At 38.9% G+C, this 23,135-nt stretch overlaps 1 protein-coding gene across 1 annotated transcript; it reads left to right on the top strand.

Annotated features, from left to right (window-relative positions):
* The first annotated feature begins 4,927 nt into the window (after positions 1-4,927).
* On the top strand, positions 4,928-6,508 carry LOC111913423 (uncharacterized). Its single transcript, XM_023909129.2, has 2 exons — positions 4,928-5,718; positions 5,827-6,508. Exons 1-2 carry the CDS (start codon positions 4,928-4,930, stop codon positions 6,506-6,508), a joined length of 1,473 nt encoding a protein of 490 aa, XP_023764897.2.
* Positions 6,509-23,135: the final 16,627 nt, after the last annotated feature.

The following is a 23,135-nucleotide window of genomic DNA, read 5'->3' as shown; positions in this document are numbered from 1 at the left end:
AAGTTAAACCCTTTGAATTTTAAAAATTAAATTCAACCCTTATACTTTATAATATTATAAGTTAATAATATCTATATATATATATATATATATATATATATATATATATATATATATATATATATATATATATATATAAGTCGTCTTACCATTAGTAGGCCTCATTCACGAAGTCGGTCTATAAGGGGGTATAAGGTTACTGCCTATAAAATGGCAGTTTAATGGGTGTCCACTCTCACCCACCGCTTCCTTGACTGGTGGAGGGTCGTTAGCCGAATAGGTAGGACAAGGACTATAATTCTCCCTTCATTAAAAGTATTAATGATAAATACTAAGTAACTAAAACTCTTATTAATACCTAATCTTAGTTACTTAGGAAAATGTGAATAATGTGCTAATCCATGAAATTACACTTTGCACTTTGCTTAAGTTGGTTAGTGGAGCGTGTGTGGTTAACCGGCACAATAGTTTGATTTAACAAGGTAGGCAGAGGATAACTTAATATTTATCATAGTATCGGTGGAGTGTGTGTGGTTAACCGGCACATTGATTAAGGGGTAAATATTAAAGGTACCAAGTAATTTGCATGGTTACTTCACACCTTGTTTTGTGATCCTTGGCATCCCAGTCACAAAACCTGAAGGGCACACTCGAGATTGAAACATGCCATTGAATATGTGACAACCCGATATTTCGAATCTATGTAATGACCTAAAAAGTCAAGAATTGTAACCTCTTTTGATACAATGAAATTATTGTCAAAAATAAAATGTTCAAAAGTCATCTACTGGATTTCATAAATGATAGATATCATGTCCAGGGTTTCAGAAATATAAAGAACACTAGAATTCAAGTTATAACGAAGAAGTTGTGACCAACCTAAGATTCACAGCAAAAACCGTCAATACGGTTAAACGTAAATTGATAAATTTCAATCAAATACTTATTAGCCTTAGTTATCTAAATAAAAGTCGTAGATATCATTAAACCGTGAACATACATAAAAAGAACGCCCAAATCTGATTTCGTATGACGAAGTTATGATTTTTCGATGTTTCGAGATAGCAGTAGACAGCTAAAAACTCGAAATAGAGATCGAGCGATTTCTAGCAGAAACAACCTAAATGAGAATCGAAGATCTCAACAATAGTAGTCCAACGGTAAAATTCTGACGAAAACAGACATCGGATGAAGAAGTTACGGATTTTTAACGGACTTTTCGTGTCCCGGCCTGTTAAAAATGATATAGTTAAAATAAAGTAAAAATTTTCCAACGGAGTCTAAATGAAAGTTCTAGAGTACATTCTCACCTACATGTGGATATAAAGAATGCAAAAGCGGATCTCGTACGCAAAAGTTACGCAATTTAGAAGTTGGAAAAATCACATTACACCCCACGTAATGTGTTACGCCCCGTGTACCAGAGGATAGGAGCCTCGTCCCATCGGCCAACAGGCTCTACCATCGAACCTCCCATCTGAAGTGCGTCATGCATGACGTCCAGTACTCCTAGCGTAACCTGGAGGTACGCCCCGCGTACCAAGGGTTTCCAGCCTCTATAAAAGGGATGCGAGGGTTCCGGGCATAGTTGCTCATTTTCTCTCCTTCTCTTGCGTTTTTACCCCGTTTTGCGTGCAACGAATATCCCGAAGCCCCGGTCTTCACATCCAAGTTCTGAAGGAAGGTTTTACAGTCCCGAGATTCCTGAGAATCCCGAGAAATCCGCTTTCTCCTGTCAAAGTTCTGCTCGGTTTTCATCTCACTTTCTTCAATCTATCACGCGAGTTCATACCCCTATCACTACGTTTTTAAATGCTTTGTAAATGCTTTTATACACTTTTAAGGGGGGAAATACAAGTAAACACACGATTATCCTCGTGTGTATAACATAAATGTTTTTCTATACTTTTTGTTATAATCAATCATATGTGATTTATAACTATCATACAAAAACGTTCTCATACAACATATCATGATAATACTTTGTCCTTTTGGAATAAAACATGTTGTTATATAAATAATAAACACTTTATTTATATTTGAGTATGAATGTTCAATAATATTATTACAAATGTTATACTTGCATACAAAGTCGATATTGCACTAGGGTTTATCATCTAAACGAATCACACATTTGAAAAAAAATTATAATAGGTATAGTTTACTAGATATTCATGAAATTTTACGTACTACATGTACTATATCAAGGAAATACTTTCATATACAAGAACAAATGGACTTTTCATATATAAATCTATTTAATACTAAGTTTTGTGAGACATTGATATGTGGATAATTAGTTAGTTATTTAGAATACATTTTTATTCATTTTTAATTAATTATGTGAATAATATGGACAAAAGGTACTTAATATTGTTTAAATTTTGTTTTCAGTCTAAAAGACATGCTTGGGAGTGAAAGGGAACAAGGGAAAGCAATTAGAGACCAAATAATGAAGATTGAGGGACAAAAGCTTACCTACTCGGCGAGTACACGAGCCTACTCGGCGAGTCCATCAGAATATTCCAGAAGATAGCCACGACTCCTGATTTAAGACGGATAACTACGAACCTACTCGGCGAGTTGGGTCTGCTACTCGCCGAGTACACCCTGTTTTAAGATAGCTATAAAAACCGAGCCTTTATCCGATGGGACTACTTTTCTGGTGTTTTTTGAAGATCCAGCTGCGATTGAGAACCCTGGAAGGCGCTGAGGAATTCTAATCTTCAACCTTTTGAAGAATTAAAGCAACTAGGTTAATCATTCCACTTAGCTTTAGGAATTAAGTATGTTTAATCTAGCTAAACTTGTTTTTGTGTTTGTTTTTACAGCAACTATGAGCTAAATATGTTTTTGTTTCTGTTTGGGGAATACCAAGGAACTCCTATGGTTTAATTTTTAGCTTTTGGTTAATTGTTTATTGGTGATCCATTAAATTAAGTTTGTTAAAGAACCTTATGCATTAATCACAATTATTTTCTGTTAATTGGAAGACAATTAAGCTGCATGAACATCTCTTAGTTGTTAACCTCATATGTCTATGTGAACACTAAATCATATGCTTAGGAATAATGATTATGATACTAAGATTAATGAGACAATAGTTAGATTAATGTGTGAGCTTGTTTGAGAAACCATCAAACAAGAGGTTAATTGAACCACTAAATTGATTAACCACTACAAATCTTATTTAATCCAAATTATTAATCTAGGGAATTAATTAGCTTAAACACTTGATCACTGCTTGAATTAATTAATTATCTAAGGGTTAGGAGTAATGAACATGAACCTAACCACTATAATTGGTAGCCAATAACAATTAATCTATCATAAATATAAAATAACCATAGGAGTGAATTGGTTGAACCTAAATAGAAACATCTTTATCAAATTTGGTGAATTAGTTGTTTGCTTTAGTACTTAGTTAATTAAGTGTTTTATGGTGTGCTTAAGTTTCTAGTATTGTAAAACTAGAAGAAAAACCTTTTACTTTCATTAATTGCTTAGTTAAAATTAGCCAATAGTTTAAGTTTCCGTTCCTTGAGTTCGATACCCTACTTACTAAACTATACCACTAAAAGACAGGTTCACTGCCTTTGTGTGCTAAATTTATTTATAAAAAGTAGGAATAAAACAAGTGCATTTACACACATCAAGTTCTTGGCGCCGTTGCCGGGGAACGGTTCTAGATAATTAATCTAATCCCTAATTTTTTCGATCCTTTGTGTGAGTTTACTGGCACAAAGTTAATTTATTGCAATTTAGTAGTTAGAAATTAGGTTTTAGCATCTGTTTTAGTTGTAAAAGTAAGTTTAAAATTTCTTCAAAATTACACTGATACTCGCCGAGTGCAGTCGCACCTACTCGGCGAGTGCAAGTGTATTTAGCAGCTTAATTTTCAATTTTTAGTACATTTTTTTGTTCTTTTTATGCTTTTATCTTGTTTACTTCAGGACTTTCATGACCAGAGGATCAAACACTCTGTTGGTACCCCCGTTTGAAGATCCTGGATCCGCATTGAAAAGGAACAAAGGAAAGGACGTGGAGAGCTCGAGTACACCAAAGAAGTCACCTTTGTCCAATTTGAAGACTGTTTTTGGGACAAAGAAGAGCAGCAAATCAGGAGCATCCAATGCCTCTTTGACAATCGAAGACCCAATTCAAGAAGATATCGAGTACGAGACCGAGGAAGTAGAGGAGCCTACATACGAGCACAAAACCGATTCCGAGGAAAAGTTAGCTATCACAATGGATAACATTGATGAAATCCCAATGGGAGAATAGAAGAAGAGGATGTGCGACGACACTGGCCCGAGATTTGTGCAACCCGCAATTCCCGCGACTGCTACTTTCGAGAAAAAGGGTCATATCCTAGCTTTACTTAAAGAAATACCTTTTTATGGAAAAGACCATGAAGATGCCTACAAGCATTTGGACGAAGTCAATGATGTAGCTGATTACTTCAATGTTCCAAATGTGCCCCGCGAGACTCAGCTACTTTGTATGCTTCCGGTGACATTCAAAGGTGCTGTAAAAGACTGGCTCAAGTCACTTCCCCCCGAATTAGTCACCACTTGGGCCAAGATGAAAAAAGAATTCATTGATCACTTTTGCCCACCTTCCAAGATAGCCAAGTTGAAGAAGGCCATTGCTAACTTTGAACAAGAAGCTGGAGAGTCGCTATATGAAGCTGGAGAGCCCACACCATGACCTAAACAACCAGCAAGAAGTCTCCATCTTCTATGATGGAGTCAATGTCACAACCAGGCAGTTACTAGACTCGCAAGGTCCGCTCACAAGGAAGCCGCCCCCGGTGATCAAAGAATTGATTGAAGAATTCTCTAAACACTCTAGAGAATACCACAACCCTAGACATGATGTCACTAGGGGAGCCGCTTATGCAGCTACTGAAGACTTATCCGCAGTCATGGCTATGCTAAAAACCATGGATATGAGGATGGATAAAATGGATCAAACGATCCATGCTATTCGGGTGGGTTGTGAAAACTGCAATGGGCCTCACCTCACTAGAGACTGTGGTTTAGATGAGAATGGAAACAAGAAGGTGCAAGTGTGTTACTTAAGTGGAGACCGATATGATGAAGACTGGCGCAAACAAAAGAAAGAGTGGCTCCCTTATGAAAAGTACAAGAAAGCCAAGGAGGAAAGGTTTAGGCAAAAAGGGAGAGGATTCTACCAAAAGGAGGAGCCAGTGCAAGAGAGGAAGCCAAGCTTGGAAGAAATGCTCACCAAAATTGTAGCTACTTCAGAAAAAAGACATAGTGATCATGATGCTGCAATTCAAGAAACAAGGACCATGCTTAGGAACCAGCAAGCATCTATCCACAATATAGAAACGCAGCTTGGGCAACTTGCTCAACAAATCAACCAAAGGTCACCGGGCGAACTTCCTAGCAAAACTGAAAATAACCCACGAGGCGCGCACATAAACATAGTTACAACAAGAAGTAGGAAGATAATCACTCCCTTGGCACCTATTCAGACTGAGTCATCCAAGGAATCACAGAAGGAGGAGGCGGAAAAGCAAGCAGAAAAGCAAAACATACAATCTGACAGCCCTACTCGCCGAGTACCACGTATGGAATCGGCAAGTACACCTCCAAATCCCAACGAGAAGGTTCCTGAAATGCTTTACCAGCCTCCAATGCCATACCCAGCCCGAGCTAAGAAGGAGAAGCCGAAAGAGGAGTATCAGAAGTTTATAGATCATATCAAGACTCTTCAAATCAACATACCCTTCATTGAAGCCGTCATGAAAATGCCCAAATATGCAAAGTTCCTTAAGGAACTTCTCACTAATAGAAGGAAGATGGAAGAAGTGAAGAAGGTAGTACTCAATGAAAACTGCTCAGCTGCTATGCTAAATAAGCTACCAAAGAAGAAAGGTGATCCGGGGAGTTTGACTTTACCTTGCCAATTTGGCAACTTGGCCACCATTCATGCCTTAGCCGATTCGGGAGCAAGTGTGAACCTAATGCCATACTCATTATTTAAGAAGCTGGATCTCCCGAAACCAAGGCCAATTCGCATGGAAATTCACTTGGCAAACAAGACAATCACCTTCCCAAGAGGCATATGCGAAGACATACTAGTCAAAGTGGACAAATTCATTTTTCCCGCTGATTTTATCATCCTAGACATGGAGGCGGATCCACAAGTGCCCATCATCCTTGGAAGGCCCTTCCTCAACACAGCAAGTGCTATAGTAGACATGCGGGACTCGAAGCTCACCTTGCGGGTAGGAGAAGATCCAGTCACATTTGGGGTAGACCAATCTATGAAGTATTCAAGGAACAGTGACAACATGGCATTCTCAATTGATATGATTGACGAATTATTGGAGGAATGCATAACTGAAGATTCCAGCAAGTTCACAACTGATGATGAAGAATTTGATCCAGAAAAAGACTTAATGGAAATTGAAAGACTGCTGGAAGAAGCATATTATGAAGAATTGGTGAAGCAAACTGACAGTCCTACTCACTGAGTAGGACCAATCTACTCGCCAAGTTCCTCTTTAGAAAAGGCAGAAGTTGTGAATACAGCCACAAACTCGCCGAGTACCCTACCTTCACTCGGCAAGTCCAACAGTCAGAACCAAAAATCAGAGCTCAAAACTTTACCAGAACATTTGGAGTATGCTTTCCTTGAAGAAGGCAACCAAAAGCCTGTAATCATAACCGCTGACCTGTCCAATTCTGAAAAGGAAGAGCTCGTGCAAGTGTTGAAGAAGCGGAAGCGGGCCATAACATGGAGCATCACCGACATCAAAGGAATAACCCATCTTATTGCTCCCACAAGATCAATCTGGAAGAAGGAGCAAAGCCAGTTGTACAGCACCAAAGAAGGTTAAACCCAAACATGCAAGAAGTAGTCAAGAAGGAAGTGGTCAAACTCTTAGATGCGGGAATTATCTATTCCATTTCCGACAGTCCGTGGGTGAGTCCGGTCCAAGTGGTGCCCAAGAAAGGATGGATGACGGTCATAACCAACGAAAAGAACGAGCTAATTCCGACATGAACGGTAACCGGTTGGAGAGTGTGCATCGATTATCGAAAGCTAAACGATGCCACTCGTAAAGACCATTTTCCCTTACCTTTTATTGATCAAATGTTAGAAAGACTATCGGGCCATAGCTACTATTGCTTTCTAGATGGATTCTCGAGTTATTTTCAAATACCCATAGACCCAATGGACCAAGAAAATACCACATTCACTTGCCCAAGTGGGACATTTGCTTATAGACGCATGCCTTTTGGGCTATGCAATGCACCCGCGACTTTTCAAAGGTGTATGACAGCCATATTCCACGATATGGTGGAAAAATTCATGGAAGTTTTTATGGACGACTTTTCCGTTTTTGGATCTTCTTTCCATGATTGTCTAACAAATCTTGATTTAATGCTTGCTAGATGTGAAAAAACCGACTTGGTCCTCAATTGGGAGAAATGTCACTTTATGGTCAAGGAGGGTATAGTTTTGGGCCACAAGGTTTCCAAAATGGTAGTTGAAGTGGATTGGGCAAAGATTGACACCATTGACAAATTACCCCCACCAACTAATGTGAAGGGCATTAGAAGTTTTCTAGGACACGCAGGTTTTTTACCAGCGTTTCATAAAAGATTTTTCCAAAATAACTAGACCTCTAACACAATTACTACTAAAAGATGCACCATTTACTTTTACTAAAGAATGTTTTGAGGCATTTGAATGTTTAAAGGAATAATTAACTAATGCCCCGGTCATTATTGCACCAAATTGGAACTTACCCTTTGAGATTATGTGTGATGCTAGTGACTTTGCGTTAGGAGCTGTCCTTGGTCAAAGGGTTGATAAGCACTTTCGACCCATATATTATGCTAGCAAGACTCTAAATCCAGCCCAAGAAAATTACACCACCACTGAAAAGGAATTATTAGTTGTGGTATATGCCTTTGACAAATTCTGCCCTTACTTGGTTTTATCCAAAACTACTGTTTTTTCTGACCACTCGGCTATCAAGTATTTGTTTGCAAAACAGGATGCCAAGCCAAGACTGATACGATGGGTGCTACTTCTTCAAGAGTTCGACATAGAGATATGAGACAAGAAGGGAATGGAGAATGTAGTAGCTGACCACTTGTCAAGGCTTGAGAACCCGCAAGTGCAAGAAGATAAAGTTGGAGACGACTTCCCAGACGAGTACATTATGGTGACAGTGGGAGAAGAGCCATGGTTCACAGACATAGCTAATTATTTAGCTACAAAATACATCCCGAAAGATTTTAGCAGTCAAAAAAAGAAGAAATTCTTTTCTGAATTAAAATATTACTTTTGGGATGAGCCATTCCTCTTCCGAAGCTGTGCAGATGGGATCATACGAAGATGCGTATTCGGGAAGGAAAGCCGGAAAATATTAGAGATTTGTCATAGCGGGCCCACGGGTGGACATCATGGAGCCCACTACACTGCAAAGAAGATCTTTAACATTGGGTTTTATTGGCCCACAACTTTTAAAGATGCAGCCCAATTTGTCAAAGAATGTGATGCTTGTCAAAGAGTGGGAAACATTTCATCTAGAAATGAAATGCCACAACATAGTATCCAAGTGTGCGAGGTGTTTGATGTGCGGGGAATCGACTTCATGGGACCATTTTCCACGTCTAAAGGAAACAAATACATATTAGTAGCGGTTGATTATGTATCCAAATGGGTGGAGGCACAAGCGTTACCAACAAATGACGGTCGGGTGGTGGTGCGGTTTTTAAAGAAATTATTTTCACGATTTGGTGTCCCGAAAGCCCTTATAAGTGACCGAGGTACACATTTTGCCAATGACCAATTGGAAAAGGTGTTAAAGAAATATGGGGTAACCCATAAGTTTTTCACATCGTACCATCCACAAACTAGTGGACAAACCGAAGTGACAAATCGAGCTTTAAAGCGAATTTTGGAGAAATCGGTGGGGAGCAATCGCAAGGAATGGTCGAATAAGCTAGATGATGCACTTTGGGGCTCTTCGTATAGCTTTCAAAACACCTATTGGTACTACACCATATAGGTTAGTTTATGGAAAGCAATTCCATTTTCCGGTGGAGCTAGAGCATAAGGCTTTTTGGGCTTTAAAGAGGTGTAACTTCAACATGGAGGAACTAAAGAGAAACCGGTTGATGCAAATGAATGCTCTTGAGGAGTTGAGGAATGATGGATACTCTAGTTCATGGCTTTATAAACAGAAGACCAAGATGTGGCATGACAAAAGGATTAAAGAAAAAGAATTTCATGAATGCCAAAAAGTGTTGCTCTTCAATTCACGACTAAAGCTTTTCTCGGGAAAACTCAAATCAAGATGGGATGGTCCTTTTGTAGTGTAGACGGTGTTTCCACATGGTGCTATAGAGCTATTGTCAAGAGATGGCACACCTTTCAAGGTAAATGGTCATAGGGTCAAAAAGTATGAAGAAGGAGTCCCCCAGAATGAAGGAATGGAAGAGTTGCTGCTGTTGGAAGGGATTGCAACCACGTAGAAGGGGAGGAGTCCAGCTAATGACTCCCTAAAAAGAAACGCTTCTCGGGAGGCAACCCGAGTTTCAAGTTTGCATTTTTCTTTCCTTTTCTTTATTTTCATTATTTGTTTTCCTTTTCTTCGTCTACTTTTATGAACATAACTTCTTGAGGGCAAGCAATGCCTAGAGTGTGGGGTGGATGGCTTAAAAAATGAGAAAATACATTAATTTTTCAAAACATTCACAATTTTTTACAATCTGCAAGGTTTACTCGCCGAGTAGGCACGTATACTCGGCGAGTACCTACCCGAGTAGCCCGATAAAACGTGTAACGGCATTTATACTCGGCAAGTAGAACCTTTCTACTCGGCGAGTAGACACTTTACACGGATGAAATATAAATCTGTAAAAAAGAGGGTTTTCACCCATTTAACCCCCATACTTGCCGTGCACAGCGATTTCTCAAGCAGCCTGCGATTTCTTCCGATTCTCTTTGATTTTCCACTTAATCTTCATCATTCAAAGAAAAAGGTAACATCTTTACACTTTAAACTCATTAAAGGTTCAATCTTTATCATAGATTTTCCCTATTTTGGTTGATTTCAGATTTGGGGGTTTCCTCAAATTCTAGGGCTTTAATTTAGCCATGAATTAGGAAATGTTAGGAGGAATTTCTTTTAGATTTATGGTTAGATAACTCATTACAACAAACCCTTGTGAAGAATTGGGAGTTTTGGACAGTCTATACATGTCCGGTACCGAGCAGTCCCGAAGTTCATCCTACTCGCCGAGTAGGTCGTGTACTCGGCGAATAGATGACTATTCAGACCTGATTTATTCGTTTTTAATTACTGTGTATTGTTTGTTTGTGTGTTTTTGATGTTTTTATGCAGGTATCATGGCCAGAAAGGGGCAGACTTCTCGTGGGGGGAGCCAAAGTGATATCCCATGGCTTTCGTTTCAACAAATCACTCCCAAGTCATCACAAACAAGGGCCAAAAACAGATTAGAGGTGCTCAAACAAAAGGAAATCCATTTACCAAACGCAGTTGACTGTGGGTGGTTGGGAAATGTGGGATTGGAGGAGGAGCTTACACCTTACTTGGTGAAGGAATGCAGTTTGGGGTATACCACCATCACATGTGATGGCTGGTTACAACTATTCAAGATACAAGAGCCTGTATATGCCGAGCTATGTTGGGAATTTTTTGCTACCATCTCATTCCGAGGTGGTAGTGAGTATTTCAACCCCAACACAATTTCTTTTTCTTTGGGCGGGGAGCTGCGACAATGCAGCATTGCTGAGTTTTCTTGGAGGCTGGGCATTTATGACCAGAGCATGATGATGTCTGAAGACTTTGAAGCTTTTCTGGAAAACTACCATAAGGAACTTCCGGAGGCAGTGGTGGCCTCTACATGGTGGAACACGATCTCTAACCGAGTGTATATCCCTTCCACCGCCCAAGAAGGCCATATTTGCTCACCAATCCACCGCCTCATTCACCGCTTTGTGGCTAGCACCATCAACATGCGGAAGGATTGGGACAAGGTCCCAACCCTTGATATCTTCTATCTATGGAGTATTATTACTCCCGACGCTTTTTGCCACCTCCCCTATTGCATTGCCAAATTCCTTGCTGAAGTGGCGGTTAAGGAAAAAGTCAACTCAAAAATCAATGGAGGCATGTTTGTTAATAGGATAGCGAAGTCGTTTGGGGTCGTAGATTTGCAACAAGCTAGGGCACTCACGGTTATCCACCCTCCACCATTCAACACTGCACTATATAGGAGGGCACGGATAGTCGAGAAGTTTGGTGACTCATTCTCCATTCCACATGAAGACGAGCCGACAATTCCCGAGGAGCCGGGAAGGCGGGTCCGACAACGTAGTGAGCGGGTACGAGAAGACCCACCGGTTATTCCCGTGGAGGAGGACAATGATGGATGGAACCAATTGGAGTACCGACGCTACTTGGATGACACTGGACGAGGGGTGAATTATAATAACCAATCTTTTGAATACCTCTTCCAACAGATGAATATTGCCCCAAGACCCGGGCCCGGCTATCCATACATTATGAGTTAGGACGAGAGAATGAGGAGAAGAGATGGAGAAGGAGGAAGTGGCGCGGGAGGAGCTGAAATGGAAGATGAAGAATGAAGAATTTTCTTTTATGTTTTGTGTGTTTATGATGTTTTGTTATGTTTTGAACAATTGTCAAACACTTGGATGATTTTTATTTTTGTTGGGATGGTTATTACTTTCACTTTTAGTTGTTTATTTTTCAGGGATAGAAGATTAGGAAGAATACTAAATTGTGAGGGTCAAGTAAGGAATGAGAGGTTTTCAAGAAAAGTATGGAGTCTTGTCCTTAGGATTGCGTCTGTGAGAGTCGAGAGTAATATAGAGTGTTGTTGCTGAAGGAATTAGAGTGAGGGTCATTGAAATTACCAATTTCAAAACCTGAGTCGAAAGGAATATCAACTGGATCAGTTTTGGGCATACATCGCCTATTCGCCGAGTGCACAAATTCTACTCGGCGAGTACCTGAGATACTACACGATATAGTTCCAAGTCAAGAGATACTCGCCGAGTACACGTCACTACTCGTCGAGTAGACAGGCAATTTTCAAATTCTAGAGCTGTTTTCAGTAATTTCACTGCAACATTTTTCCACTTTTTGTCAACAATTGTTACTGGAAATTTTCTAAGAAGCTTGTTCCGTGAAATTTTCGAGCTGTCAACCACACGAGACGCATGACACCCAAGCCATGGATGAGTTGTTCCCATGGCTAAAGTCAAGAGAAGAAGGAGCTGAAGAAGAGAGTATCAACCTATCGACTGCTACCCCAAGGGAGTTTATTCCAATTCCCTCTATATATTTGCACTTTTATTATTTGCATAATATACAATAAGGGCATTGCGTAAAATAAGTGTGGGGTAGGGGTTGGTCACATATTAGAAAATTTAGAGTCTTAATTTAGGCTAATTTAAAAAAAATATTGTTGCATACCAAAAATATTACTTAGGGACTTAATTTAGAAAATTTTGGTAAAAGCAAATTAGGATTCCATGTTAGAATTGTGTTGATGATTGCATGAAAACCCAAATGTTTAGTTGAGCCTATATACGTTCTAGTGCATTTGTGGCTTCCTTATTCCAATGAAATCATGGGACAAAAACACGACCCTGCTCAGCCTGAGGGATGCAATATGTTTAGCAGCCTAAACCTGAAATGTATCCAGGAAAATTATTATCGTTAGCCAATAAAGGTTGAAGCTGAGTGCCCCTGCTTAAGCATGTAGGTTTATTGAGTGAAAAAAAGTGAGGTACATGTAAAAAAAAGAGAGAGAATTGCAAGAAAAGTTGAAGAATTTTGGAGCAAATCAAAGTGAAGATCAAAAGATCAAAATTCGAAGAAATTCAAAAAGTTGAAGATACCAAAAGTCAATAAAAAAGGTGGTGAATTCAAAGAGATCAAAGATCAAATTATCAAGGAAGTGAAGAATTCTAAAGAGCTCCATAGTGGTAACGAAAAATTGTAATTCTAGATTATATATGCTTGGGTTGCTCAATTAAAAGTACCTTGAGGGTAAGAGGTTTTCTGCGGATGGATTCGGAGGGTTGCATAAAATGAGCATAGTTCAGGGCGAGTGGGCGAATGTTTATGAGGATTGTGAGTATTTGGAGTATGGGGGTACTTAGGACAATTTTAGACACAAATGCATGCGTTGCGGTCTTGGCATAATCGCTTGGTTAGATTGGAATTGTCATATGTGATTCTAATATGTTTAAAATTCAGTTTTTCTTGGGGGCAAGCAAAAGTCAAGTGTGGGCTAGTTTGATATGTGCATAATTAGTTAGTTATTTAGAATACATTTTTATTCATTTTTAATTAATTATTTTAATAATATTGACAAAAGGTACTTAGTATTGTTTAAATTTTCTTTTCAGTCCAAAAGACATGCTTGGGAGTGAAAGGGAACAAGGGAAAGCAATTAGAGACAAAAGAATGAAGATTGAGGAACAAAAGCTTACCTACTCGGCGAGTACACGAGCCTACTCGGTGAGTCCATCAGAATATTCCAGAAGATAGCCACGACTCCTGATTTAAGACGGATAACTACAAACCTACTCGGCGAGTTGGGTCTGCTACTCGCCGAGTACACCCTATTTTGAGATAGCTATAAAAACCGAGCCTTTATCCGATGGGACTACTTTTCTGGCGTTTTTTGAAGATCCAGCTGCGACTGAGAACCCTGGAAGGCGCTGAGGAATTCTAATCTTCAACCTTTTGAAGAATTAAAGCAACTAGGTTAATCATTCCACTTAGCTTTAGGAATTAAGTATGTTTAATCTAGCTAAACTTGTTTTTGTGTTTGTTTTTACAGCAACTATGAGCTAAATATGTTTTTGTTTCTGTTTGGGGAATACCAAGGAACTCCTATGGTTTAATTTTTAGCTTTTGGTTAATTGTTTATTGGTGATCTATTAAATTAAGTTTGTTAAAGAACCTTATGCATTAATCACAATTATTTTCTGTTAATTGGAAGACAATTAAGCTGCATGAACATCTCTTAGTTGTTCACCTCATATGTCTATGTGAACACTAAATCATATGCTTAGGAATAATGATTATGAAACTAAGATTAATGAGACAATAGTTAGGTTAATGTGTGAGCTTGTTTGAGAAACCATCAAACAAGAGGTTAATTGAACCACTAAATTGATTAACCACTACAAATCTTATTTCATCCAAATTATTAATCTAGGGAATTAATTAGCTTAAACACTTGATCACTGCTTGAATTAATTAATTGTCTAAGGGTTAGGAGTAATGAACATGAACCTAACCACTATAATTGGTAGCCAATAACAATTAATCTATCATAAATATAAAATAACCATAGGAGTGAATTGGTTGAACCTAAATAGAAACATATTTATCAAATTTGGTGAGTTAGTTGTTTGCTTTAGTACTTAGTTAATTAAGTGTTTTATGGTGTGCTTAAGTTTCTAGTCTTGTAAAACTAGAAGAAAAACCTTTTACTTTCATTAATTGCTTAGTTAAAATTAGCCATTTGTTTAATTTTCCGTTCGCTGAGTTCGATACCCTACTTACTAAACTATACCACTAAAAGACAGGTTCACTGCCTTTGTGTGCTAAATCTATTAATAAAAAGTAGGAATAAAACAAGTGCATTTACACGCATCATACATTCAACTTCACGTACTTTCAATTATGTACTTAAAGTCTTGTATTATATACCATAATCTCTTGGAGGGAGAGCGTGATACTTGTGTATGGATCTATACGGGGTTGAAAATCCCGCACCTAAACTGTTAGCTACAGTTAGACAGGAACGGGTGGCAAACGTCATAACATTCCAACGCCTGAAGGACGTTGTTACAGGCAGTTTGGGTTGAAGGCTACTATTGCATTACATTTTTGGAACTTTTAAACTACCACACACGTATGGACAAGTATTGGATTTCTAGAGACAAACATTCAAAACAGTCGGGTCTTGGTAGAAGGCTACTTTTATACTTGTAGGAAATATGGGATTTTCTAGGAGTTTTCAAACATCTACAAACAATTTCATTCAAATTTATACAAACATTGACATTAAATACTTATGAACTCACCAGCTTAAATGTTGATCCACTCTTTCAAATCTACTTGTATTTCTCAGGGATTCAGTAATACAGGTAAACTTCAGCTTTTGGAGAAGTGATGCGAAGGCGTCGGTTTTAAAACTCATTTTGTCATCATATTGTAATTTGTTTTTGAAACAAGTATCATTCAACAATGTAACTTTTAAATTATATATATGATGGTTGTGTTTACTATCTTTACTATGTATTCAACTGTTACAATACTACATGAAGTCATCCACCCTCGAACGATTCCGGCGTTCTGGTTTGGGGGAGTAACAGATTGGTATTAGAGCATTGTTTATCGTGAACTAATTATATCAAACGACATAAGATATACAAACTATAAATGCATAGGGGACTAAAGCTCTCTGACGAAATGCTGATACACCTAAACCGCGTTTCATTCAACTTAAATTATTTGGGTAGTAAAAGTTGTGACAATCGTCAATTTCCGGTCAAGTCAAAGTCAACTAATGTCAACAAGTAAAACCAGTCAACTCAATTCACCCTTGTGTACTAGGGTTTACGCTATGTTATTTCCGTACAACTCGTTATTCTAATGAAAAATGATAAATTGAAAAGTTTGTATATCTAGATTTCATTAAGCTAAAACTGTGGTAAGTAACGAACCAAACCAATAAAACAATGTTGCATACTCATCGGGAGTGTGTAAGGTCCTTAAACATGGCTTAACGGGGCTTACAGACCTTGACTTGCGAAGCCGGACACTCACAAATGTCACACACGAAACCTCTCTCAATCGTTTTCACTCTATCTCTCTTTATCGAGAATCTCTCCTAAATCTCTCCAAGAATGAGAAATCTCTCCCAAATCTCTCCAAGAATGAGAAATCTCTCCAAGAATGTGAAATCTCTCCCAAATCTCTCTTTGTATGTGAAATATCTCCCAAATCTCTCTCCATATGAGAAATCTCTCCAAGAATGTGAAATCTCTCCTAAATCTCTCTTTCTATGAGAAATCTCTCCAAGTATGTCAAATCTCACCAAATATCTCCAAGAATGTGAAATCCCCCCAAATCTCTCTCAAAAGTTCCTTAAACTTTTTATAGTCTTGCGGGCCATCCCGACTCTTAACTAGGTCAAAAACCGCTTAAAACGGGGTAAAAACGGACAAAATAGACTTAAGGACCCGAAACCCCTCTTAAGGAGCCGAACCCTCTTAAAGAACTGAACCCTCTTAGGAAGCGAACTTGTTAGAAGCGAAATCCCTTTGGACCGAAGCTCAGCAGACCGAACCCGAACCTTCCCTTTCGGACCGAGCCTCGCATGATGAACCGAACCTCGCACTAGGAACCGAAGGTACATTCGGTCCATTTCGCCTCCTACCCTTTCGCTCCATTTCGCCTTCGGCCTAGCAGCAGAAGGGACCGAACCTCGGCTTAGGACCGAGAGGCATCGCAGGGAGCTCTTTTTCACCCGGTTTTCGACTAGTTTTGGGTTTTAGGCCTGTTTTTAATTGTTTTAACGCGGGATTTTCACCCAAAACTTTATTTTAACATATAAGGCCCCATATTTACTAATTACCCACGTTTTTGGGGATAAAACCTTATCCATGAAGAGTGGGTGAAGTATAAAGGTTGAGTGTTGACTTTTCTTTATTCTATGACACAAGCAACCACTCACATACCTACTCCATGTCACTATTCACCATCAGCCCATAACTAGTCATGTAATGGTACTTTTCCCATCATTTTTCAGCCACACACTTGGTCAAGGGTTAGAAAACCCTATTCTCTCCTCACATTTCTTTCATTTTCCTCTCATTCTTCCATCAAGAACAAACTTCATTTTCTCTCATTTTCTCTCTCTAAAATTCAAGATTCAAGGCTATACTCCAAGCTTTTCTTCTACTTTTGGTAAGTATTAACATCCTCCATATTATTATTTCACTTCCTTCTACTCAAATCATAGATATCTTACACAAACTCCATCTTATTGGTGTTAGATCTTCGAATCTTCAAGCAATCTCCGAAAGTTTTCTTGAGTTGAACACTTCTTTTCTCCATCATCCATCTACTGAAATCACATAAGGTGAGTTCATACCCCTACATTTTCACGTTTTCTTAAGTTTTTAGGGGGGGGGGGGGGAATACAAGTTAAAACACCAAGAACATAATTAAACTTTTTTAATAGCTTTCATCAGAAAAGTTGGACTCCATTCACGGACTGTTTCGGACAACTTAAACATTTTAGTTTTCAAAAATGTATTAGGTGCAAATAGTTGAAGTACTTAGCTTTAAATGACTACTTTCACATCTCCATGAGATTTTTCTAAAATTTATGGTGATTTTTACAAAACTGCCTATCATTTCAAACATCAATCCGTACCAGTCTGTGATTATGTACTTTTTCACACAAGTTGGAGGTCATTAAAATTTATAACAAAAATTATGAGCAAACTAGAATCATTTCCAAAACCCTCAGAATTTACGGATTTTGATTTGGACCTTTGATGATTTTTCTATAAATTTTCTAAGATCAGTAAAAGAAAATGTCAACAACAGAAAAATGCTATCACTTTCATTTCACCTTGTAACATGTTGAGCAAGGTGTATATCTTTATGTGAATATATATATTTTTGCAAATACATGACATTTTGACTTAGTATATAGTCATACATCAGTTAACAAATGGAGTTTGCTAGATAAAGCATATAAATAAGGGTTTGTTATAATCATAGCACATCTATTACATACAAACATTTGAATAAACTATGTTAAAGTATAGTTCATGTAGATTACCACTTTTACCCTTGTTTTGATAAACTATAATAGGTATGGTTTATGTTTCCATTAACACAACAAACACATTTCGGAAGGTTTTATTCCCACAGAAAAAGGTTTTACACTCACGCACACCACACATAAACTTGTTAACTTAAATTGTGAGACATTCTCTCCCCGTACGTCCGAGTACGTGATCCAAATTCCTGGTAGTTATAATCAGAATCTCTTATAGGGAGAATGTGATAGTTATGTATAGATCTATATTGGGTTAGACACCCCACACCTGAGCTGCATGCAACAGCTAGACCGGCAGGTCTGTGGTGACAAGTGTCATTTCAGTTTCGCGACGCCCGAGAAACGTCGTGGCAGGTTCATTCAGTCGTAGTATGGTTATAGCGGCTCACATAGGGAGTTAACAACACATAAAGTTTACGGGGATTTTCGTAAATCAAAAGGGGTTTTATGTCGATTTAAAATCATTTTTTATATCAATAATTACAGATATTATTGTATATTTTCAGCCTTGGTATTTAAGACTACACACCATTAATTACGGGACTTTTCTCAAATTAGGAAGGGTTTTACTCCAATTTAAAACCACTTTTATATCTCAAAAACTGATGAACTCACCAATCTTTGTGTTGACACTTTTTCAAACAACTTGTATTCTCAGGAAATCAGTGGAACAGGAAAAACCAACAACATTTTGAGGATGGGACGTTGAATCGTCAAACTGTTCATTTTTTCATCATAATGTGATTGATTTGAAGCATGTAAACATATACATTGGTGTAAAATTTTCAATTATATTTATGATGGTTGTATTTACTTTGAGCACTATTATACTCGTTGTTGTGATACTATACATGAAGTCCTCCACCCCCGGACGTTTCTGCCATCCTTGGTTTGGGGGTGTGACAGATTGGTATCAGAGCATTGTTTATAGTGAAGTAAGTATATCTAACCACATAAGATATACAAACTATAAATACATTGGGACTAAAGTCTCTGATTTAAGTTTTCAAAACAATTATACTTTTAGAAATGAAATAGTTTCTTGTTAAAAGTATGAGTACATACATACATACTAGTATAGTATCATTATCTAGGACAATACAAAAGTAAAACGAGGAGTTGGACACTAAGAGTAGTCCTTGGGATATGTAATCAAACTTGGGATGAATATAGCCTGATCAACTATATTTATCCGACGTGTGACTATGGTATGCCAGGGCATGGTCGTAGTGAGCAACAAGCCTAAAAACTTCCCATAAAAGAAAGTTACTAAGAACCAAACATAAAATTTAAAATACTATAGGAGTATTTTGTAATATCACAACTTATATGAAAACTAAATAGATCCTTAATAATAGGTCTATAGTCACTAAGTGGATACTCTTAAGTTATATATAACTTAGAAATCATAGACTTAGAATTTGTGGTCATTGCCTTACTTCCTTTTCCTTGTTTGGATGTTGACCTAGGGTAGGATTACTTATTCGAAGGTCTATCATATCTTGGTATATGTAATTAGTATGCACTATGTCATTATAGAAGTAACTAATAAGGATCACCCCTTATAAGTAATTAATTATAGAGCTAGACGCCTGGTAATTATCTCTTCCACTCCTATTCTCGCACGTACAACATAGTAAGATCCTACTTACCGGGCGACCCTTACATTCCCAATCCAAACCTAAGAAATGGTGAATGGTTATGAGATGAATTAGAAGCGGAACCAGAGGTAATCAATCCTTCATGCATAGCAAGGGTTCCCGCGAACCGTTTCGACTACATCGAACCTGTGCCCCGTTGGGTAACCGTGATCGAGGGCTGAAGTCGACAACAATGACAACAACCACCATGTGGAGACCAACGAGGGTGCTATGACGTCAACCACGGGGGACCGATTGACAGATCTCACCCGGCAAAGACCCGACAGATCGCGAACATCGAGGATTAAAACAGGAAGACTACAACCCGAGTTTAGAAACTGCGCGCTACTACAGACCCTACCGTCTCACGTACCCAAGACTCGAAATTAGACTACTATTTCCGAGACCAACTCTCTTTTTAGGACCTTATCACCGCTCGTGAAGAGGAAAGAGAGTAACAGGGTAGACACACGGCATTCAAAGAGAGGATGATTGCAGCCAAGCGTCGATTGGCAAAGCTGCAAGATGCATCTACTTTGCCTCAGGCATCACAAGGGACGAACTATCATGAGTAAAGTTCATAACGCTCACAATATTTTGTAAATTAAGTTCTTGAGTATGTGTTGGTGCTACTCTATTCTAGGTGTAAGCACGTCATTCAATTTAAGCGGTTATACTAAACGAAAGATCTATTTGGTATCAAAACTTTTCCTTCCATGGATGTGAGGTATACCTGCATCGAGGCCAAAAATCTTCGCTGAAACCACAATTACTAGAATCATATTAACAAGATGGGCTTAGGACCTAGCTTGGGTCAAATAACAAGGATTCACTGGGATACAGAACTACTAAAACACATGAGTTTATCATTTATAGGCTCTCGTTATGAAATGTTTTCAGAACACCATAAAACAACCGAAATACGTTACAAAATGAACTAAGATAAACTTAGTTAGAAAACTCGCGACGTATAGTCATTCTAAAAACTCATTTCCGTCTCACCTTTAAACACCGTGGTTGAGAGGTGCCTTCTTCGTAGACCTATGGGGTGCGATCATACAAGCACTAATACACCGGGTCCCATCAAAAACTCCTCGGCCAAGTGTATTTGGACAAACATGATCCTAAGATGAGTAAATCTTAACGCTCGTACGAAACCTACTTATACCCACTACCATAAATCCTTCTCAGGAACGTTAGCAGAAACACTAGGAATAGTACAGTAATGTGCAAAAATTTATATGTGTGAATATAAATCGTAAGGATGCACTTGAGATAATTATTCCCACTCACGAATTCGTTTTCATCGTGAAAAAGAGCTATGTCTTCACCAAGAGACAACCAACCAACTAGCAAGACGCCAACCCTGCAAATAGACTCTGCTACTTTTCAAGCTGTAGTCAGGGCAGCCGTGGCAGCCGTCATGTCGCGGCTAAATGCTACCCACGCCAGCAGACACGGAGATGGAGTCAGAAATACCAACAGCATTATCAATCAAGAACACCAGCGGGCGTCTACCAACGAAAATGCATCAGGCCACAAACCTACGAATAAGAAGTACAAGTTTTGGAACAAAAAAGGAGCGCAACCAATCTCAAAGACTCGCTAAAAGACAACAACCCATGGCCACCCCTACATTTATGACAGCATTCACAACACATGCCTCGACATCAGCTACAACATCTATCGCTCTAGCATCAGACATGGAATACATGGGAGCACTTCCAAAGTGTAATAAGTGTAACTACCATCACACGGGAGCTTGCCGGATTTTACACTGTAACAACTGCAACAAGAAAGGGCATACCGTCCATTTCTGTAAGGCCCCGACTCAGCACACCGCTTCAACTCCCAATACCAATGTAAGTCCAGTGTGTTTCCTATGTAGCGAAACAGGACACTTCAAAAGAGACTGTCCAACCGAGAAGAATAACGGAGGAGCAGGAAGAGTGTGACCACTGAACCAACAGAAGCCTATTAGGACTTTTGTAATATTTCCAATGACAAAAACATTTAAGTACCATATGTTTGTAATGAATTTGGTATGCTTGCTAAAATCACCGTCCTTCTAAAAGTAATTAAAATACTCTATCGTTCAAATCAAACCAAAGGCACTCATATATGACCTTAGGATCATTGTCTGTAAGCTGTGATGACTTTGTACATACATCGGGGTTAATTATAATCAAAATACTAAAGTCTTGAAACAAATAATTCCATCCTGACTCGTATTCCATGTCTAGTAGTGGGAATTGAGTGGAGCCACCCACTCGACGATTTCACCAATATCAAACTACATACGACGCACATATACCGCTCGATCACAAAATGACCTGACAGGGATCATGATATCAAGTATCATTACTAGCTATCGAAACACATCCACTGCCATTGCTAGACACTGTGGTATGAATCATCTATAGTAATAATAACATCGAGCAAAACGGAACACACTGAAAAGAAGCACAAGATACTCTATCACTCTAATGAGCAATTGATACGAATACAACATAACACATGTTTTACCTAAAGAGCTACTGTTATCACCATTCAATTTCGATTGGTATAGTCCTCATCTTCCCGGTTTAACGACTACGAAAGGACCCTTCACCCAACCCACCGAATATCAAAACCTTTGTCTCCTATAAACACATCCAGCACAGAACTCCGGGTCATCTCTTGCTGTGAAACCCCAAAAACATGTACCAAAGGAGTGTTATACCTCCCGAAACCTTATCACAAGTATTTCCAGGAGACCTTTCGGGAATGTCACGCATACATCAGACAAGGTGCAAGCATAGAAGCTTGGGACGGATACAGTTAGTCTACCACTACTACGTGTATACGCGAGGATAATGTATAATTAAGATTCTACGGACATTGGATGTGTGCTTCCGCCCTATTTCCTGTTCCATGTCTGGTTGTGGGCTTGGTGTAGAGTCACCCATCCAACTGTCTTGCCAACCTTAAGCACATATGACCTATATGCACAAGTTAATGATAGATGGACCAGGTACGAGTCCTGCCATGAACTTCGGGCCAAGGTTGCCCAGGAGTAAGAGTGAACTTCCTACCATCCGAATAAGTTTAGTCGCATAAATCAAAACCTCATACTTCCTACTGAGCTAAGCAATCGAGGAACACTACAACAGGCGCTATGTAGCGCTCTGAGGAAAAGTTATTACTGATGACTTAAGACATCTAAAGATGTACGAGGTTGGCTAGAAAACGCATGACCTCGAAATAGGAGTGGTAGTGTTCGCCCTAGAGATCTAGAGGCACCATCTCTATGACACGAAGCATACAATCTTCACCGATCATAAGAACCTAGAAGGCACGGACGGCGGGGCATGTTATCCCATGAACCGGATCTGGACACCGAGGTTGATGGATTCATAAATAATTTCACGAATGAAGGATACGAAAAACTTGCTACTCCCCTTCATCCAGGATCGGACAAGATGTGTCCGGACCTCAAAACGTACCCTCAGTGGGCGAATAGGAAAGCAGACATCGTTACATATGTGGGCAAGTATCGGACTTGTGCCAGTATCAAGAGAGAATAAAG

Source organism: Lactuca sativa, chromosome 5 (assembly GCF_002870075.4).
Source record: "Lactuca sativa cultivar Salinas chromosome 5, Lsat_Salinas_v11, whole genome shotgun sequence".
Classification (NCBI taxonomy): Eukaryota; Viridiplantae; Streptophyta; class Magnoliopsida; order Asterales; family Asteraceae; genus Lactuca; species Lactuca sativa.
Note: the sequence above shows the minus strand (reverse complement) of the source record. Positions and strands in the feature narration are given on the sequence as shown.

What these genes read in the sequence shown, in the direction of transcription:
- LOC111913423 (XM_023909129.2), top strand. Translation starts at nt 4,928, where the DNA reads ATGGCTATGCTAAAAACCATGGATATGAGGATGGATAAAATGGATCAA. An exon ending in CCGAAAGAGGAGTATCAGAA is followed by an intron (nt 5,719 to 5,826) that starts GTTTATAGATCA and finishes CACTAATAGAAG; the next exon opens with GAAGATGGAAGAAGTGAAGA.